The 26,673-nt window shown below is 47.9% G+C and overlaps 2 protein-coding genes across 4 annotated transcripts in view; both read right to left on the reverse strand.

Annotated features, from left to right (window-relative positions):
• Positions 1-12,697, reverse strand: part of EDN3 (endothelin 3) — a 218,243-nt gene extending 205,546 nt beyond the window's left edge. For both annotated transcript variants that reach the window (XM_068264564.1, XM_068264563.1), the window contains exon 1: positions 12,572-12,697. In XM_068264564.1, coding sequence (XP_068120665.1) covers positions 12,572-12,623 — 52 coding nt within the window. In that variant the 5' untranslated portion in view covers positions 12,624-12,697. The remainder of the gene's footprint in view (positions 1-12,571) is intronic.
• A 39-nt stretch (positions 12,698-12,736) lies between these two features.
• ZNF831 (zinc finger protein 831) overlaps positions 12,737-26,673 on the reverse strand; it is a 298,501-nt gene continuing 284,564 nt past the window's right edge. For both annotated transcript variants that reach the window (XR_011025092.1, XR_011025091.1), the window contains exon 7: positions 12,737-12,778. The gene's annotated coding sequence lies outside the window, so the exon portion shown is untranslated. The remainder of the gene's footprint in view (positions 12,779-26,673) is intronic.

Below are 26,673 nucleotides of genomic sequence, written 5' to 3' on the forward strand. Positions count from 1 at the left end.
GTGAAGTATTTTATGGTATCAGATATATTATTGTTTCTATGTGTGTAAGTGTGTTTGTGCAGTGGGGATGTTTAGGGTTAGGCACCCCCAGGGGGATGGTTAGGTTCAGGCACCACCAGGGGGGTCCAAGGGTTAGGGCTCTTTCACACTACAGGCAGCGGTGAAAGGCGTTTTCAAGGCGTTTTGAAGGCGTTTTAACGCCTATACATTACAATCAATTGTAATGAGAAACGCCGCGGTAGGCCCAGAAAAAGCGCCTGGGAGCGTTGAAACGCAACGCTCCAAAACGCGGCGTTTAGTGTGAATGGTAAAATGAAAGTCTATGGACTTTCTTTTACCTAGGAAAACGCCAACTTCGGCCGTGGCGTTAAAACGCCGAAAAAGCCCTCTGGTGTGAAAGGGCCCTTAGGGATAGGTACAGGGAGGGTTCTGTGTGAGAGTAGGTTTAGGTATAGTTCCAGTACAATATTTGTAACATTTACAATTTATTAAACTATGCATATTAACACCAAGGGGGAGGTGTCAAACTAAAATACAATGTGGGCCGAAATTGAACACTGGGACCAAGTCGCGGGCCAAATTCAATGTCTACTGGCCACCTCCCTCCCTTATAAAGTTCCATGGTGGCCCCCACCCTCCCTCTCTACAGTTCCCTGGTGTTTAGTGCTTTCCCCCTCCCTCCCCCATATGGCTTCCCTGGTGATCTAGGGCTTCACCATAAATATAGCTTCCCTGGTGCTCTAGAGTGGGCCAAACATAATGCAAAGTGGGGAAACCACTTGGGGGCCAAATTTAATGGCTCTAAGGGCCAGATTTGGCCCGGGGGCCGGAGTTTGACATGTATGGTATAGGGAGAGTTCTATGTGAGAATACAGTTAGGTATAATTGCAGTAACTTACCTGTAATATATATACTACTATTATTACTATGCTTAATACAAGTTTACATATCGTTTTTTCATATAGACGGCATTTTGCCATTTCATTAGCATCAATTCAACATATTTAGCACTAGATTTTCATTTATAACATAGAAACAAAAACATATTGTTTTACATAAAAACGTATCATTTCGGCTATATCCCACTTCCTTTTTTCCAGACCCCCTTTCTGCATGGATAGATATAGATATATACACACTAAACCTGGTGAGTCCATGTTCCAGGAGTGTCCTTTACATTTTTCCCCCAATTAGTGTCCCCTTCTGTCCCCCTAGTGTATCCTCTGTCCCCCATGCGTTGTGCGCTCCACCCCTCCGCCGCGTGTGTCCTGCCTGTGTATACCTAGGAGAAGTGACAGCTTGTGTCACCTAATCCATGGCTCTAACAAGGAACACAGACCCCTTCACTCCTGCACAGCTCCCCCTAGTGATGGCTTCTGCTGATGAAGTGATCAGAAGAAGCTGTCAGTAAGGGGAGCCACATAGGGAGGACAAAAGGGGGGGGGGGGGGGGGGGTTGAGCACAGGACAAACTAGGACAATACACGGAGTCCCCGACATTCCGGCATTTTGTATTGGTTGGCGTTTGTGAGGCGGGGACTCCCTGTATTTGGCATGTAAGACGCAATGACTTTTTCTCCGTTTTTGGGGGAGAAATAGTGGGTCTTATATGCTGCAAAAAACAGTCGTTTTTTTATGGTAAAATCATTTATTATATTTTATTTCCGATGGCAGTTATTTTCTTGCTCAGATGATTCTCCACTTAAAATTGCTACATTAGTAGGCATCTTAAAGTGAACCTCCAGACTAAAAATCGACTCAGCAGCACTGAAAAGGCTTGGTGTTTCTGTTTCACAGCATCAGAACTTTGTATCTCTTATCCAAGCTTCATTTTTAGCTGCACAGAAGAAAACTGCCCAGGCAGCTATGTTGCCACTGCTTTTAATGTCTTTATAATAAAGAGCTTTTCTACTTTGGATGTGCCAGCCTCCATCATCGTTTGACTTCTGGATAGGATTCTTGGATGCGAGGATCCATTGAGGCTTGGGCACCCATCTCCCCAGCTACGAGTGCCACTCTTTGTCAGTGTACTAGGACCTCCTTTTAACCAAAAAGATGGCTGCCCCCATGACAAAGATGGCAGCCCCCATGAATCACAAGCATTTGCCTGTTCTTTTAAAACAGGGTGGGTAAAATATTATATTACCCATCTATTCTAATTAACATAACTAATGTAACTTAATGACAGTTTGTTTAGGCTGAAGTTCCCCTTTAAGAGATCACAAACAATTTTTGTCTGCTGTGTTTGGGGAAAATCAGGCAGAAGTAATTGCTACTGGTTTAACCTCCCTGGCGGTGCATTTGTGTCTGGAATTAGGAGTCAAAAGCGGTACATTTTTTCTAGAATTTTCGGCCTCCAATTCTTAAAGGGGAACTGAAGAGAGAGGTATATGGAGGCTGTCATGTTTATTTCCTTTTAATCAATACCAGTTGCCTGGCAGCCCTGCTGGTCTATTTTTCTGCAGTAGTATCTGATTAAAACCAGAAACAAGCATGCAGCTAGTCTTGTCAGATCAGACTTATAAGTCTGAACCACTGAAACACCTGATCTGCTGCATGCTTGTTCAGGGGCTATGGCTAATAGTATTAGAGGCAGAGGATCAGCAGGGCTGCCAGGCAACTGGTATTGTCTAAAAGGAAATAAACATGACAGCCTCCATATACCTCTCTCTTCAGTTCCCCTTTAAGTCATAATTTACCAAAATATGACAGAATAAAAGCCTGGTAGACATTCTGCATATAAATAAAAGCCTAGAGCACACATTTTGTGAATTACCTTTATGAAGCCACTTACAAATTTTGAAACTGTAAAAATAAGTAGTCCAAATCAGGGCAAAAATCGGTAACAGTATGGCAGACGCACTAAGCACGTGTGTGTGTGGTGTGTGGTGTGTGGTGTGTGTGTCCCTAACGCAACGCCTGGTGCTCTCTGATGTGGACGTCAGAGTGAGCCACGTTGTGCAGCTCACTCTGGCGTCCGTGATGCGTACTCTTGGATGCATGCGGCATCACGTGGTCCCGCCAGCCAATCGCCGCACAGAGCGGCCGCTCCAGGAAGTAAACACTGCACGTCACTGAGTGCAGTGAATATTAATTAGCCATGTGCCCGGCCGCTCTCCCCTCCTCCCCAACATGACTGAGCATGTGCAAACAGTCTAACGCGGCTTAGAACACACAGCATGCAGCACTTTGCTGCGTTACAATGTAACGCAACGTGGGCAGTGTGAACAGCCCACTTGTGTTACATTGCTGTGCGTTGGGGGAGCGTTACAGGCTGCACTAACGTGCGCCTGTAATGTCCCTGTGTGCAAGAAGCCTAAAGGAGTTGTCAGGCATAACATGCCGCCCCATGATATACTTACCCGGGGCTTCCCCTAGCCCCTTGCGCGCGCGTTACAAAACTGCATGAACAGATAAGGGGGAAAATCTTACATGCCGGTACTGATCAATTCAATTTTCAATTGAAAAAAAAAAAAATCAATTTTAAAAAGTGCAAGCTTTTTGGCAGCGATTGTGTTCTGAGATTTCAATTCTGATTGGTCATTTCAAATTATTATTTTTTTTTTTTCAGTTTGCAGTCATTCAAAATTGCACACAAATCGCTATGTGTAGCGATCATGAGCGATTTGGCAGCACTTCAATACTTTACAACGGAGCGCAAACGCGCCCAAACTTCTGCATGTCCTGTGATTGCGATTAGGGGAATCACAATCCCTCTATTGAAATCTGTCCCATCCACTTACATGGCAGAGGGATTAGGGAACTCGCTAGAGATTTAAAGCGATCCCTAAATGCTCCAAAAAAAAAAAAAAAAAACCCGCTGTAGTAGGTTCCAGCCCTGTGGCCTGGAACCCACTACCGAACGCTAGCGTTTTTAATGAGCAGTTTGTAAGCGATTTCATGAGCGATTGCGGGCGATTTTGGTAGAGTTTTTAAAAAAGTGTCAGCTTTTTACCAGTGATTGTGTAGTATTAGCAATTAGAAATTTTTTTTTTAGCTAATAACTACACAATCACTGGTAACAATTGCTGGCGTTTTGAAAAAGCAGGTGTGAACAGAGCCTTACAGGAGTTCCCCGGAAATTTGTAGATCTCCTTTCTAAGCAGACCCTTGGACTCCCCCTACTGACGCTGCCTGAAACTTGTAACAGCCAGCATCTGCATACTCTGCCTGCTGATATACATTAGGGAAGCCCCGGTGGTCTCAGCTGTTCAGCTATAACTGGCCGATCAGCAGGACCCCCTGAAATCAGCGGGGGGCTGCTGGGAAGAGACAGGACTGATAGACAGGTGCTCCGCTTTCTTTATGAGGGGGAGATCTCATAAATAGCACAGCAGTAAAGCACGTGCCTGGACCCCCAGTATAATCCTGCCTCTGACCCCCCAGATAGAGACGCACATATGCAGAATAGTAATGACTAATAGTATTCATCATCTCTCCAGAAATCAGCTAACCTGACGCTGGGCGTGTCCAGCTCTCCCTCAATGTCTCACACAAGGGGCTTGATTCACTAAACTGTGATAGCTCATATCACCGCCGTTTTTGCACGATCGCAAATTTGCGCACGCAATCGCGCACATTTTCGCACAAATATATGCAATTGCACGCCATAATTCACGATTGCTCAAACAAATTCGCAATCACGCGAAAACGGCCGTGATAGGAGTTATGACGGTTTCGTGAAACAAGCCCAAGGAGCGCACTAATCTGAACTGCATATAATCACATACCGGAAACCGTGTGCAAAATCGCAATAACTAAAAAGGTCTATGATTTGCACTGTACATCACAATTCTCTGTAACTTGCAATGTATGGTTTTTTAAAAAAATGACACGTTGGATCTCCCTGCCTACCTTATGTAAAACACATGCAATCCTCATCCAATGCTTTCCTGTAGGGGAGAAGACATGCATTTCACATGCAGTTTTTTTTTTTTTTTTTTTTTTTTTTTTTTTACAAAAAAACAAAGATAGAATACTGTATTTTTCTCCATCAAAAAAATGCAGATTGAAATAAAAACTACAGAAAAACTGAAGAAATGTTCAAGGCAAGAAACTCCTGGTTTTCTACACACACACACTTTGTCTGCCGCTTATCACACCAAAAACATCTCGCAGATCTGCAAAACGCTAGAGGTTTTAGAAGCAGATTTTCAGAGCAATTCTAGGCATGAGAGGTTTTCTAAACATGCCTAGCGGTTTTTGGAGCATTTTTGTGTAGCAGATTTCATAAATTGTTACAGTAAAGCTGTTACTGAACAGCTTCTGTAACAAAAACGCCTGGAAAACCGCTCTGATCTAGCGTTTCTCAGAGCGGTTTGAGCTTTTCCTATACTTTCCATTGAGGCAGAAACGCATCTGCAAACCGCAAAAACGCTGCAGGAGCCACATTTGCGGTTTGCTAAAAAGCGCAAATTGAGATACATTAGCCAAGCGGTTTCACAGGCGGCAGCGGTTTTGAAAATGCTAGCAAAAATGCTTGGTGTGCACCAGGCCTGACTCAGTATTGGGTAATGCCTGGTACATACAATGCAATTTTTTGTCAGAATGCCGGTCAAATCCATTATTTCCAACAGGTCCAATCTGATTTCTGATCGTTTATTTGGTATAGAAATGATGGAAAAAAATTGCCTGGAAATCTGATCGGACCTGTCAAAAATAATCGATTCAACCTTCAATATGACAGAAATTGCATTGTGTGCACCAGGCACAAGATAGGTGTTATCAGGCGAAGGTTGCACTATGCACAGTGCGTCGTGCAGTAACACCGCATACGATTGTACAGGCATGTTCACACCCCTGCGTTGTCACAGATCGCGTTATCTGGACTGGCTGTATGTAGTGTGTACCTGAACAATGCATGTCACTATATGCAGAAACAGACCTGCTATAAAACAGTGTGTATCTTGAGAACACACATCTGCTGAGCAGAGAAATCATGTGACCAGCGAGGCTTCTACAGCAAAGAATCCCAGCTTTACAAAAAAAAAAAAAATAATAAATAAAAACCCCAAAACTGGCCAGTTGACTAGAAGCAGCCCAGCTAAAGGAGTTCACTGCAGGACAAGACTTCAGCTTGGCATCACCACAGTGTTCAGATGACAGCAGAATACAGAGGGCACACATTTGGGGAAATGAGCTTTCTGCCATTTGCATATCTGCATATTTCATGCAATTGTGTTTTGTATTTTTTTTAACGTCTAATCTGCCTTTTTAATTGGGAAAAATACAGATTTCACCCTCTCAACCTTTTTACCCTGGCGGAATCCCACAAATACTTTTTGGATCTTGAGGAACCCCTCCATTTATTTTGCAGGTGGCATGGTCTTTACACACCAGGACATTGCGTTTAGGGGACGTTATAGGGCACATAACGTGCTCCTAACGCAACGCCTGGTGCTCTCTGGTGTGGACGTCGGAGTGAGCCACGTTGTGCAGCTCACTCTGGCATCTGTGATGCCTACTCTTGGACGCATGCGGCATCACGTGGTCCCGCCCGGCCAATCGCCGCACAGAGCGGCCGCTCCAGGAAGTAAACACTGCACGTCACACAGTGCAGGGAATATTAATTAGCCATGTGCCCGGCCGCTCTCCCCTCCTCCCCAACATGACTGAGCATGTGCAAACAGTCTAACGCGGCTTAGCAGCGGAGAACGCACAGCATGCAGCACTTTGCTGCGTTACAATGTAACGCAACGTGGGCACTGTGAACTGCCCACTTGTGTTACATTGCTGTGCGTTGGGGGAGCGTTACAGGCTGCACTAACGTGCGCCTGTAACGTCCCTGTGTGCAAGAAGCCTAAAGGAGTTGTCAGGCATAACATGCCGCCCCATGATATTCATGCCCGGTAGAAGCCGCTGAATGCGGCGAATCGCGAAGGCTGACATCCCTGGCTGACACAGCCCTTCCTCTTCCAATCCTTACATCGGTGAGTCCTCTTTGGTGCACTTGCTGTTTGGTCTTATTGACCACTTACATTTCTTTCTTCCTCACCTTGTTTACCTTCCCTACTTTTTGGGTGTATTGCACTTCTGTTCCAGTGCTGCTATCTTTACTCCACTGTGAGCACTTTGGTACCATTCCTGTCCATTCTATGTTCAGGAGTGGCTTTTTATGCACTTGTCACTTTCTCATCCTTGTTTACTACCGAGGAATTATTGTGGTTTGAGTGAAGGGTTGGGCTGTACTTATTTATTCTATATATTACACAATACTATAGTCATTGGCTGTATAAATTATCATTGTGCCAACCAGGGGTCCATGATTTTAATTGTTTATATTTTTCTTGTGTAACCATATTACAATAAAGCTCATCTTTAATTGATATACAATTTGTGTGGTGCGGTCCTTTCAGGATTCACCTTTTTTGTTTAAACTGATACTTACCCGGGGCTTCCTCCAGCCCCTTGCAGCTGACATGTCACTTGCTGCATCTCCGCTCGCTGCCTAAGGCCCGGGGTCCCTGCACGATGCAGAGGCCGACCTCCTCTACTGCGTCTGCGTGAGTGCTGCTGTCAATCAAGTCCACGTTGTCCGCAGCGTACTGAGCAGTAGTTCTGCACCTGCGCAGTACGCTGCGGACAACATGGACTTGATTGACAGCGGTGCTCACGCAGGCGCAGTAGAGGGCGACCTTGGGGTCGGTCTCTGCACTGGCGGGGACCCTGGGCCAGCAGCAGGAGATGCTGCACATGTCGGCTGCAAGGGGCTGGAGGAAGGCCTGGGGAAGTATATGGGCTGTTGCACACCAGAGCAGTTCATTTTTTCCACAAACGCAAACTCGAGCGCTGTAGCATTTTTTTAGATTTCTGAGGCGTTTCTGCCTCACTGTTAAAATATAGGAAAGTGGAAAACAACTCTGAAAAACGCTAGATCAGAGCGGTTTTCCAGGCGTTTGTCACAGAAGCTGTTCAGTAACAGCTTTACTGTAACAATATATGAAATCTGCTACACAAAAACGCTAGGCATGTGTAGAAAACCTCTCTAAACATGCCTAGAATCCCTCTGAAATCAGCTTCAAAAACCTCTAGCGTTTTGCAGATCTACTGGAGGTTTTTGGTGTGCACTGGGCCCATCAGGGGGCAGCATATTTTGCCTGATAACTCCTTTAAAAGCTGGTGTGGCTGTTTGTCACTACCCCATATTACACTGCCACCCATTATACTGTCCTTATCCTAGTGCTTTTTATTAATGGCTCATTATTATTCTGAATTTAATGCTTCTTTTTACAGTACCCCCTATTATAGAGTGCTCCATCATACTTCCCCCAACCAAAGACCCCTGCAGAGGACTCTGGGAACACTGGTCGAGAAAGCCTGCATTAGACAATTGCAGAGATCTGTGATTTGCAATGCAGCTCTTAGGGCTCTTTCACATTAGGGCAGATTTTGTGCGTTAACGCAAACGGCAGCCGTTTGCGTTAACCAAGGTAAGATGAAAGTCCATAGACTTTCATTTTACCTATCACACCCGACGCTGAGTTTTGATGCGTTGCGGTTCCGACGCACCCGGGCGCAGTTTTTCATCCAACGCACCCGCGAGCCGGCGTTTTCCGTCGGGTTTAAATACCAGCTACCGCGGCTGATTGCGTCGCACCGCAGATACCCGACGACACGCCGCAGGCAGACAACGCGTGCAGGAGAACGGCTCCTGCGCGCGTTGTCTAATGTGAAAGAGCCCTTAGCCTTTCATTATACAATAAATGGCGTGCGTTTCCCGCTGTGGGTAAAATACGCGCAACATTCAAACAAGTGCGCTGCCAGCCTTTCTGTGTTTACTGTCATTCTACGTGAAGCGGAACATCGCATGACACGAGTCGGATCCTGGAAAGTAAGGATAATTGTAAGTGTTTTACAGGTGCATTAATCAAACTGTCAGTTATTCACTTCCGAATCAGATCAGCCTTTCATTCACTGTATTCTCTGCTAATTCTGGTCTCTGCAGACTGAATCACACCGAGGGCTTATTCACAGTGGGACGCTGCCTTGTGAAGCAACATTAAAGTCGCAGCATTACAATGTACAAAAAAGGGTGATAACGAAGATGAGTGCTACATTACCGTTGCATATAATAGGTAGAGTAAAGCATACAAGCAATGAAAAGTATGCTTTTCTGTACCTGGTAACATGTGCGTTTAGAGGTAACACACCGCAAGCAGTGCGTTACCATAACGCTACATGTTACAATGCGATGCTAACGTCACACTGTGAACGTCCCATAGGATTAGCATTGCAGTGCGGTAAGCTGCGTTATAAGAGTTTATAATGCAGCCCCGCAACGTCCCACTGTGAAGTCAGCCTCCGAGCTAAACAGCTCTCTGAACTCTGACTACAGATGATCCTGGTGTGCAATCTAAACACTGGCAGGGCAAACAAAAAACAAAACAAAAAAAAAACAAAAAAAACAAACAAACAAAAAAAACACTGCATCCAAACTGAGACTATGGCTATCATTCATAAAGCATTCCTGCATGCGGAAATGCTGAAAACCGCTGACTTTACCGAGCACATAGCAAAATGTGTATTCATAAAGGCTGTTTCCGTATGAAAAACTGATATTCCCGAGCAGAGCGATAAATTACCGCCTTATGCGGTGATTATCATAACAAAATGTCGATTCATAAAGATTAGAGCAAGCGGTATGCGGACGGGGGTTACCGCTCCCTTGGAAGTAGCGATAAGCATGCGGAATACATGTAAGTTGAGAGAGAGAGAGAGAGAGAGAGAGAGAGAGAGAGAGAGAGAGAGAGAGAGAGAGAGAGAGAGAGAGAGAGAGAGAGAGAGAGAGAGAGAGAGAGAGAGAGAGAGAGAGAGAGAGAGAGAGAGAGAGAGAGAGAGAGAGAGAGAGAGAGAGAGAGAGAGAGAGAGAGAGAGAGAGAGAGAGAGAGAGAGAGAGAGAGAGAGAGAGAGAGAGAGAGAGAGAGAGAGAGAGAGAGAGAGAGAGAGAGAGAGAGACCCATGTGGCTTTCCACACCACGTGCGGTGCAAAGGGTTCCAATCATCTCGGTGTCGTGTTGTTACCCTCGGTTATCCCTCAGTTTAGCCAAAGGACCATAAGGTGGAGCTGAAGGTGCTTATTTGCCTAGGGCACCCTCTCTGGTGAAAGGACCAGTTTCCACTACAGGCATGCAAATTTGTGTCAGAAGATGTGTACACATCCCTTTTTCATGCAAATTTGCATGCATATTAGCTATAGTTTTTCATTTCCCCCCTCCCTCAATGATATCAATAGAAAACACATGAGAAAGTGCACATCAAATACATTATGTGCAATTCATGTTAAAGAGACTCTGTAATAAAAATACGCCCAGGGGAAACTTACCTCTAAATCTTAACGAGGCTCCCCCGTCCTCTTCACCTTCCGGCAACCAGCGCTGGCTCCCCCGAAAATACAGGCGACAGGGATGTCAGCTGTAGCGCAGGCACGGTATTTACCTTCCCCGGCTCCAGCGCAGACGCAGTAGCTGCTTTCCGATCGGGCTCAAGCACAAATAGTTCAGCCCGATCAAGTCCGCTGTACTGTGCAGGTGCTAGTCTGCGTCTGCGCAGTAAAGCAGACCCGATTGGGCTCAGCCATTTCTGATTGAGCCCGATCGGAAAGCTGATCCTGCGCTGGATTACGGTAAGTAAATATTTCCCTGTTCTGTGTTCGGGATCTTCCAGCGCTGAACCCCGGAGGGTGAAGAGGACAGGGGAAGCCTCATTACGACCCACAGACTTCCGCTCCCTAGGCAAAATACACCAAAAAGCAAACACACCAAAAATGCATGAAACACAAACGCATACTAAAATGCACCAAAAAATTAAAAACATGCAGAAACGGCATGCACTGCCTAGTGTGCTCCCAGCCTCAGTCACACAGTCATCCAGTCCAGGGCCAACTGTGCCTGCACTGCCACCATGCTCATGTTGCCAGGAGTGTTCTACGCGGGTGCAGAATGCTCCTGACTATGGGGGAGAGCGCACAACTGGACTGTGCCGACTGGAGAATTTTCCAGGGCCATGTTGGGGCCAAAACGAGGGCGGGCTGAACGAAGTCTCAGGTATGTATATTTTTTGTTTTATCCCATCTCAGACACTTTATTTGTATAAGCATAAATTTATTCTAATGCACTTCATACACTGCCTTTCTGGATAACAGTGTAAGCTTGCAAGGGCAGGGTCATCCTCCTAATGCTTACTGTTTTTGTTGCAACACTTGTGCTGCTTGAGACTCTGCTGCACATTTATTTGGTTGTACCTATGTTCCCCTTGTCATCTTATTGTGATTTGTAAAGCGCTGCGGAATATGCTGGTACTATATAAATAATAAATAGTAATAACGTGTGCGAACACACCGCAATTCATGCCGTGAGCATAAGGTCTCTTTTCCACAGACTGTTGAGCTGTGTGCTCAGCAAGCAGTTACCAGGCAGCAACAAGAATGTTGAGAGGCATTTCACTGCCTATCAACAGTCCATGGAAAAGAGACCTAACGCACACCTTGTAACAAGCTCAAAGCATGAAGATTGCCTACAGGTGATGCAACTAGCCAATCACTGCATTACTGACTGCTGTGCTGATCTCACTGCTCTGATGTGACACAGGTGAGACCATGCTGCAGAAGAGTCTCATTTTCCCAGTCTCCAGAGAGCTCCTATGTCAGCCTCTGTTGGTGTACCTGGCTGCCTGATGGAGCATTAGATTGTCAGCTCCTGTGCACAGGGAGAGCAGAGCTATACAGGTCAGATTACAGATCTGTGTACATCAATGTTGCACAAGTGTCACATACAGACAGGGTGCAGGATTCTTGTCACACACACACACTTATGGAAGTCACTACACTAGCCTAATGTCACACATACACGTAAAACCACAAAACACATTAATACTGCTACTCTGTAAACACTTAAGTCGGCACTTCATGAATTTAATCTATATTAGAAATTTTTACATAACACCGGTATGGTGCCAACACTACTATAATAATAATAATATTAAAATGACCTAGTTGTGTAATATTACATAAATCATAATTTGTAAGAAGAAATAAAATACATAGTTAAATATAAGTTAAACAGCTCCACAGTCCCAGATGATGTAGGTAAGCTGGGAGCTGTAGTGCATTTTGCAAGGGGATGCTTAGGTATTTATGCTGGGAGTTGTGTACCTTGTGGGGGGATGCTAGGAGCTGTAGTACACTTGGTGGTGGGGGGGATGCGGATTTATATCTGCTGAGGGCTGTAGTGCATTTTGTGGGGGGGATGCTGGGAGTTGTAGTGCACTTTGTAGCAGGATGCTGATGTGGATATGCTGGGAGTTGTAGTGCACCTTGCAGGAGGGTGCTGATGTAGATATTTTGGGTTGTTGGAGGGTTGAGCTGATGTAGATATGCTAAGAGCTGTAGTGCACTTTGTAGATTTGCTGGGAGTTGTAGTGCTGCAGACATACAGGTAAGGAGTAGAAGAATGGCTACATACATATAGTACACATGTTGGCTGTGGGGGATGCTGGGAGTTGTAGTGCCGCAGACAGGTAAGGAGTAGATAGATAGCTGCATACATACAGTGCACATAGGTTGGCTGTAGGGGTACCTGTGTTGGAGGTGGCCAGCAGCCCCAGGAAGAGGAAGATTCTCTGCTCCATGGACCCCGGACACTGCTTATATTCCCGCTTCTATAATCCGCTGTTATCGGTTCCGATGTGCATTCCCGTCCGGAAAGACTTCACACTGCGCTACAACTCATCAGGGGGACGCTCATATACTGCAGCTGCTGCCGCTGGTGGAGATCCGCCGCCCCCTGCAGGACACATAGCGGTACTAAATATCTCTGCTGCGAGTGCTATCACCCTACCATATATCAACACATATGATGAATGCCCTCCTACAGCTTACACGCTGTATCTGAGTATACCACCTGAAGCCTGGCACCAACACCTCTGCCAGAACCCCCTCCTAACCACACAAAGCTAGGGCCCCCTCCAGCCCACACAATGTTAGGGTAGGGTGACCAGTCATCCTCCAAAAGGAGGACATATCCTCTTTTTTTAGCATGGTTTCCTCTGTCCTCCAGGCACTCCAAAAGTTCATTAAAATGTCCTCCTTTCACAGAATCAGAAACAGAGATGACTGCATTTTACTTATTACATATGTGATATACATATGAGATACATCAGTGGCGTACCTAGGGCATTTGGCACCTGGTGCTGGGTATTAAAAGACACACCCCCCCTAAAAAATGGGCGTGGCCACAATCTGCGGCGTGCTTTGCGGCAAAAAATGGGCGTGGTCATGCCCGGATGAGGGCGGGGCTAACTGTAATTTAAAGTATTAGCTAGTATAGTTGCCCCAGTATAGCTAGTAGTTTCCCCCAGTATAGCTGCCCCCAGTGAAGCTAGTATAGTTGCCCCCAGTATAGCTAGTATAGTTGCCCCCAGTATAGCTAGTATAGTTGCCCCCAGTATAGCTGGTTTAGTTGCCCCAGTATAGCTGGTTTAGTTGCCCCAGTATATCTGGTTTAGTTGCCCCAGTATAGCTAGTTTAGTTGCCCTCAGTATAGCTAGTATAGTTGCCCCCAGTATACCTGCCCCCAGTATAGCTAGTATACCTGCCCTCAGTATAGCTAGTTTAGTTGCCCCCAGTATAGCTAGTTTAGTTGCCCCCAGTATAGCTGCCCCCCAGTATAGTTGCCCCCAGTATAGCTGGTATAGTTGCCCCCAGTATAGCTGCCCCCAGTATAGCTGGTATAGTTGCCCCCAGTATAGCTGGTATAGTTGCCCCCCAGTATAGCTGGTATAGTTGCCCCCCAGTATAGCTGGTATAGTTGCCCCCCAGTATAGCTGGTATAGTTGCCCCCCAGTATAGCTGGTATAGTTGCCCCCCACTATAGCTAGTTTAGTTGCCCCCAGTATAGCTGCCCCCAGTATAGCTAGTATAGTTGCCCCCACTATAGCTGGTATAGTTGCCCCCACTATAGCTAGTTTAGTTGCCCCTAGTATAGTTGCCCCCAGTATAGCTGGTACAGTTGCCCCCAGTATAGCTAGTTTAGTTGCCCCTAGTATAGCTGCCCCCAGTATAGCTGCCCCCAGTATAGCTGGTATAGTTGCCCCCAGTATAGCTAGTTTAGTTGCCCCCAGTATAGCTGGTATAGTTGCCCCCAGTATAGCTAGTTTAGTTGCCCCTAGTATAGCTGCCCCTAGTATAGCTGCCCCCAGTATAGCTGCCCCCAGTATAGCTGGTATAGTTGCCCCCAGTATAGCTAGTACAGTTCCCCTTCCCAGTAAAGATGCCCAGGAGGGGGGAAGCAGCGCTAGAAGAAGGGGCAGTGGGGGCAGCGGTGGGGAGGGGGGAAATATCCCCCCCCTCCCTCACCTGGGACCCCTTCTTCTGCCTCTCTCCCCCTCCAGAATAGCTGCGACAAGTGCGGGGCGGCCGGAGGCGTATAGACAATTACTCACCTAATCTCCGCGTTCCCAGCGTCATGACGTTACAGGTCTCCGCCTCCAATGCCGCCCACTGTGCTTCCACTAATCAGGAAGCACAGTGGGCGGCATTAAAGACAGAGACCTGTGACGTCATGACGCTGCGCTCCACGCTTGGAACGCGGAAATCAGGTGAGTAATTGTTCATACGCCTCCGGCCGCCCCGCACTTGTCGCCGCTATTCTGGAGGGGGAGAGAGGCAGAAGGAGGGGTCCCAGGTGAGGGAGGGGGGGATATTCCCCCCCTCCCCACCGCTGCCCCTCCTTCTAGCCCTGCTTCTCCCTCCTGCTGTGCTGCTGTGGGGGGTCGTGGTGACACCCCCCCTGGGTGTCTGACACCCGGTGCGCCCCGCCCCCCTGCGCACTATGGTAGGGACGCCACTGAGATACATATGAGATATACTGAGATTGAGCAGACTTTGGCTTTCATTACCAGGTTATCAATATTTATAACCTTAAAGAGGATCTGTAACCTCAAAAAATCCCCTGGGGGGTACTCACCTTGGGTGGGGGAAGCCTCCGGATCCTAATGAGGCTTCCCACGCCGTCCTCTGTCCCACGGGGGTCTCGCTGCAGCCCTCCGTGCAGCCGTGACGTAATATTTACCTTCCTGGCTCCTGCGCAGGCGCTCTGACGGCTGTCGGCTCCAAACTACACGGAAATACCCGATCGTCGTCGGGTCTGCTCTACTGCGCAGGCGCAAGTTTCCGGCGCCTGCGCAGTAGAGCGGACCCGACTGAGATCGGGTATTTACAAGTAGTTCGGAGAGGAAAGCAGACACAGCGCCCCCGCTGGAGCCAGCAAAGGTAAATATTGAAATTACAGTCGGGCCTGTCGCCGGCTGTTCAGAGGGCTGCAGCGAGACCCCCGTGGGACAGAGGACGGCGTGGGAAGCCTCATTAGGATCCGGAGGCTTCCCCCACCCGAGGTGAGTACCCCCCAGGGGATCTTTTTCATGTTACAGAGTCTCTTTAAGTGGGAGCGTGGCACTACTGTTTATATTCTAGTTCCATCCGACAGCTCAACTAACCATACTTTTTGTAAAATGAAAAAGAAACAGAAATGTCTAAAACAGAAGTTGCAAGTTTTCTGATTGTCACAAGACAAAATGTCCATGTTTTGAGGCAGGACGAAAAGAAACTGCCACGTATGCCATTGGTACTAACCAGAGATGGATTAAAGAGAACCCAAGGTGGGGATCTTAGAAAGAAATCTATACACAGAGGCTGGGTCTGGCTATAGTGCCCAGCCTCTGTTGCTAGAATCCCCCCTAAGTGCCCCCTGCGCGTCGCTGTAGCCCATAAATTATAGCCGCGCTCTCGGGCATTGTTTACCTCCCTAATGTCACTCACGCCGCTCCCCCCCCCCCGCCTCCTGCAGAGCGCCGGTCCCCGCCTGCGTCCTTTCCCTCCAATCAGCGGCGAGGGAAGGGACGCGGGCAGGGACCGGCGCTCTGCAGGAGGCGGGGGAGCAGTGTGAGTGACACTAGAGAGGTAAATACAGCCCGCTGCGACACGCTGTGTGTCGCCAGCGCAGCTGTAATTTATGGGGGAGAGCGGAGCGCAGGGGAGACTTAGCGGGCATTCACCTAGCAACAGAGGCTGGGCACTATAGCCAGACCCAGCCTCTGTGTATAGATTTCTTTCTACGATCCCCACCTTGGGTTCTCTTTAAGATGTAATGGGATCCTAGGCAAGTTGGTTATATTTGCCACCCCTTTGTGGTGCCTTTGGTAAGCTGAAGTGGAGAGGTCAAAGAAGGAAGCAGGTGGGCCTCTTGACACCCTTTAGACCCCTGGAACTTGCCTAGGTTGCCTGGTGAATGATCCTGCTCTGATGGTAACCGTGGAGTTGGAGTTATTTGGTCATACAGTATTTGTTCTCCTTTCTAACGGTCTCTGTCCTCATTTTTATCCGACCCCATCTGGTCACCCTATGTTAGGGGCCACGTCCCACCCATGTAATGCCAAGCCCCCTTCCTACCCACACAGAGCCAGTGTTCTCCCACTCACGAAAAGCCAGGGCCCCTCCCTCCCACGCAGAGCCAGGACTGCCTCCCTCCACCATGCAAAACCCCATTGCCCCTCCTGCCCACACAAAGCCTGGGACCCTTCCTGCCCACTCAAAGCCTGGGCCCCCCCCTCCCTCCCACACAGAGCCATGGCTCTTTCCCGCCCATGCAAAGCCGGGGGCCCCTCCTGCCCTTTAGATGAATCCACCTCCCCATGTGGGATTTTCAGTATTGCCTTTTATTCTTTACAAAAGCGCTTCCTGAAAAAGCATATGTACAGACTTGCCAGCCTTTAGTTGTTGTATCAGTGGCGTACAGGTCCGGATTGACCTCAAAGGAGCCAATAGGCACAGATGTTTTGGTACCTTAGACTTCACGCTCCATGAACCTACAAACCCTCGCCAAAGTGTGCTGGCTGTCACTTCTCCCTTACTTCCCTTCCCATCACCAGTAGCTACAGGTGTCCCTTAGTATTAGGTAGCCATAAGTACCCTCAATATTAAGTAGCTAGCGGTGCTCTCAAGTATCAGGTAGCTAGTGGAACCTCAGTATTAAGTAGCTAAAGGTGACTGAAGGGGGCTTTTGTTAGTGGCATGCCAAGAGCAGGGTGAGTAATCCCTCATTTAAACTCTCATCAGGACTGCATAGAGAAGGAGGAAGGGGGGCACACAGGAAGGGGAGTGAGCCGCCCTTCCATCATCAGGCGCCTGCAGGCACGTGCCTACCGTGCCTTTATGGTAAATCCGGCCCTGGTGGCGTAGCAATAAGGGGTGCAGAGGTTGCGACCACATTGGGGCCCTTGGGCCAAAGGGGCCCTCCCTCAGCCACAGAATTAGCTCTCTATTGGTCCTATGCTGGTAAAATTCACATCTATAGATGCTTTGAATAGTAGTGATTATGTGGACTGTTTTCCATCCCTTCTTGCACCTCTGATACTGTAGTTGACCTTGTTAGGTTTTGGTGCGCTGTATCAATTTTTATGTATGCTTGGAGGGCCCCAATGTAAAACTTGCACCGAGGCCCACAGCTTCTTAGCTATGCCACTGTGTTGCACACTGCTTTGGCAGTTGGACAGAGAAAATTCTGCTTCCATCAGGGGCAATTTTCTGCATTTCCTCACATGCAGCCTATCGGTTGCCATCTGATTTGCACGCAGAGAAAAAATTGTGCTGCATAATAACACGCTGTGCATGCGACTCCCTGCACAACCAGAATGTTTTGGATGCGTTGTCGTATCACATCAAGTGCCGGCAGGGGCCTCTCTAAACACAAGGAGGAACAGGGGAAATCGCATCGCAATTCTTTCTTAGGAGCGAGAATCGCAGGGCAATCATTTTCAAAGTTTTGCATGCAGCGCTTTTGCATATTGCAATGCTGCAGTGTGAAACAGCCCATAATGCAATATCGCTTTTCTATTCGCTGGCACTCCGCAAGCTCAGCGCAATTGTCCCTTCATCGATGGCACTGCGAAACAGCCATAAAGCAGGTGTCACACTTTACACACGATTTCGAGTTTTCAGGTGCTCTGTGATCTTAATGTTTCACCTTCATCTGCAATTTTCCGTTCTACATCAAATAAGGAATGCGCATGTCATAGGGGGAAAAAAAAAGCAGAAAGCTGTCCAACTTTAAAAGACAGAAAGAAGCATGGAAATAGAATGCTAAAAATTTACAATTTCAGAGTGGGCCATTGACTTCAATGTGACCCCCTGCAAGAGAATCCCCCATGAGGAGATGGACTAGTCCAAAGCATGCAAAATTCTTACTACCTACTGTAAGTGACAGCAACATAGGAAGAAAGTCATTTACATTGCATTCTACTTTGGGACAAATGTACATCTTATTTGACACATAACATTTATATTGTGCTTTTCTCCATACAAACCATAACAAGGGATCCAGGTCTGCAGCCACTTGCAGTGCACTCTACGGGAAACCAGGATTATTGGGGAGCCTTGCCCGAATGGTGGAGGATGCCGGTGTAATGTCAGAATGGGCAGCCGAGAGCAGCCAAGCACGCTGAAGGGAAACATCATCACGTACTAGAGCATTGGGCTACACGGCATCAGAACGTGTCAATGTGGTATGCATGCCCGTGTTTCTGCTGCTGCTGCCTCCGCCCACCACCAGCACTGTGATCAGAATAATAGCCTCCTACTGCCCTCCTCCTCCGCATCATTTTCTGCATTTAATTAGAGAGCTGCTGATTGTGTTATATCCTTGTATTGCCTGATAGAGGATGGTGGGAGGGGGGATGTGCTGTTGCTGTGCTCAACCAACTATTTTAATTCGGCGGCGAGAGGCGGAGCAGAGCAGCACTAAAATTATGCTCTTTACCTAAGTTCCTTCACGCTGCAGCGAGGGGGGATGACGCAGCACACACGTACTACATCCGCATGCGCAGAACCAACAGAGATGCACAATCTGCAGGGCTGCCCATTCTGACATTACACCGGGTCTGAATGACGTTGCCTCTGTCTCCCTTCCGGCATGACTAGAGTGACCAGACGTCCCGGATTGCCCGGGACGCGTCCCGGATTCGGGGTCCGCTGTCCCAGGCTGCATGAGGTCCCGGGAAACGTCCCGCTTTCAGCAGCGGGACGTCCCGGCCTCGGGACTCTGGCCACTCTATGCTTATGAACTGGCAGCGGCGTCTATAGACGCCGTGCCAGTTCATTGTCCGCAGCCCCGCTCCAGCCTCCTCTTCCGGTGTCTGTTCCGACACCGGCAGGCGAGCAGGGCTACGGCAAGATGGCTGCCGAAGCCCTGTACTGGAGACTATTTGTCTCCAGTACAGGGCTTCGGGCACCATCTTGCCGTAGCCCTGCTCTGCCAGGCTTTCAGCGCGGGAGACTTCATGAGGAAGGTGGTCCCGGGAGCAGCGCGCCAGAGGCCGGAGACTTCTGCAAGGTGAGTAAATGTTTTCTTTTTCAGGTGAAATGTTTGCCCGCATTGTTACTTTTCTGGTGAAATGTTTGCCCGCATTGTTTCTTTTCTGGGGAAATGTTTGCCCGCATTGTTTCTTTTCTGGGGAAATGTTTGCCCGCATTGCGTTTCTTTTCTGGGGAAATGTTTGCCTGCATTGCGTTTCTTTTCTGGTGAAATGTTTGCCCGCATTGCGTTTCTTTTCTGGTGAAATGTTTGCACGCATTGCGTTTCTTTTCTGGTGAAATGTTTGCCCGCATTGCGTTTCTTTTCTGGGGAAATGTTTGCCCGCATTGCGTTTCTTTTCTGGGGAAATGTTTGCCCACATTGCGTTTCTTTTCTGGTGAAATGTTTGCCCGCATTGCGTTTCTTTTCTGGTGAAATGTTTGCCCGCATTGCGTTTTTTTTTCTGGGGAAATGTTTGCCCGCATTGCGTTTTTTTTCTGGGGAAATGTTTGCCCGCATTGCGTTAATTTTCTGCTGAAATGTTTGCCCGCATTGCAGTAATTTTCTGCTGAAATGTTTGCCCGCATTGCAGTAATTTTCTGCTGAAATGTTTGCCCGCATTGCATTTTTGTACTGACATGTTGCCCGCATTGCGTTTATTTTGTACTGACATGTTTGCCCGCATTGCGTTTTTATTTTGTACTGACATGTTGCCCGCATTGCGTTTATTTTGTACTGACATGTTGCCCGCATTGCGTTTATTTTGTACTGACATGTTTGCCCGCATTGCATTTATTTTGTACTGACATGTTTGCCCGCATTGCATTTATTTTGTACTGACATGTTTGCCCGCATTGCGTTTATTTTGTACTGACATGTTGCCCGCATTGCGTTTTTATTTTGTACTGACATGTTGCCCGCATTGCGTTTTATTTTGTGCTGACATGTTGCCCATTGCATTTAGTTTCTGGTGTCCGGGGTAACTGTTGCTGCATTTATTATTTAATGGTCATAGATGGCTATGTTTGCTGCTTTGTGGTTACGGTATACTATTAGCATCACACAGTTTCTGCACACCCATGATGCAAAGTCTCGTTTGTCCACATCATGGCGTAAACACTGCTTTCTTATGCCTCACTGTTACATCATTACGTTAGCTCCGCCCATACAATGTCATGGCCACGCCCATTTTTCGCCACAGCCCCCCCCCCCCCCGGACTTCATCGCTGTGCACTCTTCAGTCCTCCCCACTTTTCGCCGCCGCCCCCCCCCCCTGCCCCCCTATGCCCCCCCCCCCCCCTGCACCCACCCTCCCTATCCCAGGTTGGACCTACAAAAATCTGGTCACTCTAGGCATGGCACGCAGGTGCCACCCACAGTGGGCGTTCTTCTCCCGCAGTGCTCAGCACCTCCAGCTAATGGAGTGAGTCCTGAGCGGCAGGGAGAGGAGTTGTGACTCAGACGCCGGCTGCAGTAATTGTGTCCGCTATATGCAGCGAGGGTGAGCGTCTGGCGGGGATAACAAGCCACAGCTGGCCGCAATAACTTTTCATCCGCGGTGGCGGATTAGGCAGCAGACGAGACTAGCTGGCTGAGACCAGCAAGGCAGGTGGAGCTGCTCTAGAGTCCCATTTGTCCTGGTTATAAAACCGTTTAAATTATGTCTCTATCACAATGTTTGGCGCCAATATTTTATTTGGAAATAAAGGTGCATTTTTTTTTCAGTTTTGCGGCCATCCCGAATTACAAGCCCATAGTTTATAAAGTAACAGTGTTATACCCTCTTGACATAAATATTTAAAAAGTTCAGTCCCTAAGGTAAATCTTTATGTATTTATTTTTTAATTACAAAAAAATAAAATTGGGGAGTGTTGGGAGGTAATGAGTTAATTTATAGTGTAAAACTAATGTATTTGTATATGAAAAATGCTTTAGGGTGTAGTCTTACTAGTCTTACTATTTGGCCACAAGATGGCCACAATAACTCTTTGCTCATGCGACCTGTAAGTGTCGGAAGGACGCTTACAGGAAGAGCAATGAGGCTGGGAAACTTTTTTTTTTTTTCCCACAATGATCGCGCTGCTTCTCATAGAAACAGCCGATTATTGCGGGGGGCTTAGATCGACAAATGGGAACGTTTTTTCCTGTTCATTGATCTCCGGGCGAGTGGCCGGCGGCGTGCGGGAGCACAAGCGCGGACATCGGCGGCAGCGGCGGGAGGTGCGGATATCTCGGTCCCTGGTGTTGACAGGGTGGAAAAAGGGGTGGAGATATCCGTACCTGTGGGGGTAAAGTGGTTAAAGGGAACCTGTACTGAGTAAAAATATTTAAAATAAACACATGAGGTAACTTCAAATGAACATTACATAGTTACCTTGCCATCAGTTCCTCTCAGAAGCTCACCATTTTCTTCTGACAATGATCCCTTCCAGTTCTGACAACATTTTGTCAGAACTGAAGTATATCAGTTGCTGTCAGTTATTTATCAGTTGCTGTCCGTTATAGCTGAGAAGACGACTGATGTGCCAAGTAATGTATATGTTTCCCTATGGCTCAAGTGGGCAATGTTACAGTTTAACAGTGTGCTGGCCAGGAAGCTATTATTATTATTTTTTTATTATTATTTAGTATTTATATAGCGCCGACATATTACGCAGCGCTGTACAGTGTATATATATATTTATCTTGTCACTATCTGTCCCTCAAAGGAGCTCACAATCTAATCCCTACCACTGCCATATGTCTATATTATGTAGTGTAAGTACTGTCAGTGCAGTTTCTAGGCTAAAATGCACCCAGGGCGAGGGTGTAAAAATTGCGCCCCCCCCCCCCAAAGCAAGGTATGGGTGCCCGCAGTGTAGGTTAGCCAGGTCTAGTTGCACTCAGTATAGATTCCCCCAGAATAGGTACCCCAGTATAGGTAGCCAGCTATAGGTCCCCCCAGTATAGGTAGCCAGGCATAGGTGAGCCAGTATAGTTGCCTCCGGTACAGGTTAGCAAGATAGGTGCCTCCAGTATAGGTAGCCAGTATAGTTGCCCACAGTATAGGTTAGATAGGCAGGTGTCCCCGGTATAAGTTAGATAGTTAGGTGCCCCCAGTACAGGTTAGCTAGGTGGGTGCCTCTAATATAGGTAGCCAGAATAGTTGACCCCCGCATAGGATAGATAGGTAGATGCCCCCAGTATAGGTTAGTTAGGTAGGTGCCTTCAATATAGGTAGCCAGTATAGTTGTCACCTGTATAGACTAGCTAGGTAGGTAGGTGCCCCCAATACAGGTTAGATAAGTTAATGCTCCCACTATAGGTTAGATAGGAAGGTGCCCCCCAGTATAGGTTAGATAGGTAGCTGCCCCCCAGTATAGGATAGGTAGGTGCCCCCCAGTATAGGTTAGATAGGTAGGTGCCCCCCAGTATATGTTAGATAGGTAGCTGCCCCCCAGTATAGGTTAGATTAGGTAGCTGCCCCCTCAGTATAGGTTAGATTAGGTAGCTGCCCCCCAGGTTAGATAGGTAGCTGCCCCCCAGTATAGGTTAGGTAGGTGCCCCCAGTATAGGTTAGATAGGTAGCTGCCCCCCAGTATAGGTTAGATAGGTAGCTGCCCCCCAGTATAGGTTAGATAGGTAGGTGCCCCCCAGTATAGGTTAGATAGGTAGGTGCCCCCCAGTATATGTTAGATAGGTAGGTGCCCCCCAGTATAGGTTAGATTAGGTAGCTGCCCCCTCAGTATAGGTTAGATTAGGTAGGTGCCCCCCAGTATAGGTTAGATTAGGTAGGTGCCCCCCAGTATAGGTTAGATTAGGTAGGTGCCCCCCAGGATAGGTTAGATAGGTAGGTGCCCCCAGTATAGGTTAGATAGGTAGGTGCCCCCCCAGTATAGGTTAGATTAGGTAGGTGCCCCCCAGTATAGGTTAGATTAGGTAGGTGCCCCCCAGGATAGGTTAGATAGGTAGGTGCCCCCAGTATAGGTTAGATAGGTAGGTGCCCCCCAGTATAGGCTAGATAGGTAGGTGCCCCCCAGTATAGGTTAGATAGGTAGGTGCCCCCCAGTATAGGTTAGATTAGGTAGCTGCCCCCTCAGTATAGGTTAGATTAGGTAGCTGCCCCCAGTATAGGTTAGATTAGGTAGGTGCCCCCCAGTATAGGTTAGATTAGGTAGGTGCCCCCCAGTATAGGTTAGATTAGGTAGGTGCCCCCCAGTATAGGTTAGATTAGGTAGGTGCCCCCCAGGATAGGTTAGATAGGTAGGTGCCCCCCCTCGGAGTGCAGGGTTATTATGCGCAGGGAAGCGCTATAGAAAACTACTCACCTCGCTGGCTCCACGCGCTGCTCTCTCGCCGCCAGTCTCATCTCTGCCTACACGCTGATACACACACACGCTGCTAAACAGGAAGCAGCGTGTGTATGTATCAGCGTGTAGGACTAGGCAGAGAGAGGAGACTGGCGGCGAGAGAGCAGCGCGTGGAGCCAGCGAGGTGAGTAGTTTCCTATAGCGCTTCCCTGCGCATAATAACTCTGCACTCCGAGTCCGTCCGAGGGGGGAATCGCATGGAGGGCGGCCCGGGGAGAGGGAGGGAGAGGTCGGGCTGCCCTCCCCGCGGCTGCGGCTCCCCCTCCATCACAGCGCCCCCCTCCCAGCAGCGCCCCGGGCGGCGGCACGCCCCGCACGGCCGTAGAAACGGCCATGAGTACTGTAGTCTAGGGCCAATTTTTAGGGGGAGCCAATTAACTTATCCATATGTTTTTGGAATGTGGGAGGAAACCGGAGTGCCCGGAGGAAACCCACGCAGACACGGAGAGAACATACAAACTCTTTGCAGATAGTGCCCTGGCTTGGATTCGAACCAGGGACCCAGCGCTGCAAGGCGAGAGAGCTAACCACTACGCCACCGTGCCACCGTAATGGCCCTTTCAGAATGGAGGACGGAGAATTCCCTTGATCACAGTGGACAAACAGGATGCGGGACAGGAGAAAGAGATTGAGGAGTAGACTACATGGGAGGTACGTATGACTTGTGTATGTTTATTTTGACTTTTCATTTTCAGTTCAGGTTTTCTTTAAGAAGCCTCTCTCACCACACGTGTGGATGGAAGGCATGGAGCAGTCAGAAGCCTGTCCTGAAGCTACCAAGCTCACTGAATGCACCTGAGCAGACTGTCGATGCTCCACAGGTACTGTGACTCCTCTCCTCTTTTTCCTCAGAGCTAATATAGGTGTAATATTATCTTATAGGGCTTGTTTTATTTGTGTTTCTTTCAGACTGTGTAGGAAATGTGTAGGAAATGTGATGTTAAACTACCATCGGGGTATAAAAGATCGCAATGTGTAGATTGCTTAGCTAAACAGGCCTCTACCCCTGTTGATACAAATGCTACCAATAGAGTTATGTTAGACCTTATGAATGCTATGAAGGCTGAACTGGCTACCACGTTTGCTGCATTAAGGTATGCCTTTTCGGTTCCAGCACAGCCTGTGTCGAAACTGCAGGAGGCTCAGCAGCTATTCCCCAAGGAAGACAGTCAGATTCCAGGTGTGTCAGGAAAACCTTCTTATCAGGATAGACAGACTCAGTTACAATCATTTGATAGTGTGTTACCTGTCTTTCCATCACAGTCTCTATCGCAGAATTTACCACCTGCTCAGATACCTAGAGAGGATTCTCAGATAGGGGGTATAGAGACTATATCTGAGGAGGAGGATGAGGAGTTCATGGAAGAGGGTGAGGCCAGAGACTCTGATATATTTCCTGAGTCTGGGCCCTCTAGAACCTCACAGTACTTGTATAGCACTGAGGATACTTTGGAATTGTTAAAGGCCGTTTATAACTCTGAACAAATTCCTGAGACCGCACCAACGACCTCTGCGCAAGACGAGATTTATAGAGGGTTGGAGGGTCAGCCAACCTAATGCTTCCCGATACATTCTGCTATTAAGCATATTATAAATTCACATTGGAAAGATCCTGAAAGGAAACGGTTTATTCCTAGGTCTTTCAAGAGGTGATTTCCCTTTAAAGAGAACCCGAGGTGGGTTTGAAGAATATTATCTGCATACAGAGGCTGGATCTGCCTATACAGCCCAGCCTCTGTTGCTATCCCAAACCCCCCTAAGGTCCCCCTGCACTCTGCAATCCCTCATAAATCACAGCCACGCTGCTGACAAACAGCTTGTCAGAGCTGGCTGTGTTTATCTCTATAGTGTCAGTCTGCTGCTCTCCCCGCCTCCTGCAGAACTCCAGTCCCCGCCTGCATCCCTTCCCTCCCTGTTGATTGGAGGGAAGGGACGGGGGCAGGGACCAGAGCTATGCAATAGGCGGGGGAGCAGCTGAGACTGACACTACAGATGTAAACACTGCCTCACACCATGGCTGTGATTTATGAGGGATTGCAGGGTGCAGGGGGACCTTAGTGGGGTTTGGGATAGCAACAGAGGCTGGGCTGTATAGGCAGATCCAGCCTCTGTATGCAGATAACATTCTTTAAACACACCTCGGGTTCTCTTTAAGGAGGAAGATCAGGCGGCATGGGCCAAATGTCCAAAACTGGACGCTCTTCTGGCTCAGTATTCCAGAGGGACTGACCTTTCATTTGAGGATATTGGTAATCTAAAAAATCCTATGGCTAGAAAGGCTGAAACCTTGTTGAAAAGGGCCTGGGATTCAGTGTCTTTTTCATTTAAGCCAGCCATATCCTCTGTTTGGCCAGAAACCTGGATAAGTAGATATCCGGTCTTAAGAAGCATTTGATAGAGGGTACTCCTCACAAAAATATTCTATCATCTTTAGCTCTGATAGTTAAAGCGGTTACTTTCTTAGCTGATGCAGCCTCAGATCTGCAACTAAAACTGCGGCTTTGATTAACTTAGCCCGCAGGGCTATTTGGCTCAACACATGGGAAGGTGATCTGGGTTCCAAGCATAAGCTGTGTGCAATGGAATTCCAGGGCGAATTACCTTTTAGGAAGGATCTGGAAGCAGTACTTGAGAGATCCTCAGATAAAGCCAAAAAGTTCCCAAATAAGAAAGACCAGTTCGGAAGCCCTTTTCAGAACAGGGGTGCTTACCAGAATAGGAGAACCGGGTAGGGGGGGGGGGGGGGACCAGAGTCAGTCTAGGAAGTGGACCTATAACTCCAGTAAAGGAAAGACTGCCTTCTTGTTCAACAAGACCATAAATCCCAGCACGCCCAAGCCTGACAAATGACAGAAAGCCTCAGGTTGGGGGGGAGACTTCTTTCCTTTTTTCCAGCTTGGGAAAAGATTACGTCCAGCCAGTTCATACTGGACCTAATAAAGGACGGGTACAAGCTGGAATTTCGGTCCCTAGCTCCCCCCAGCA

The sequence above is a fragment of the Hyperolius riggenbachi genome, chromosome 12 (genome assembly GCF_040937935.1).
Source record: "Hyperolius riggenbachi isolate aHypRig1 chromosome 12, aHypRig1.pri, whole genome shotgun sequence".
NCBI classification, from domain to species: domain Eukaryota; kingdom Metazoa; phylum Chordata; class Amphibia; order Anura; family Hyperoliidae; genus Hyperolius; species Hyperolius riggenbachi.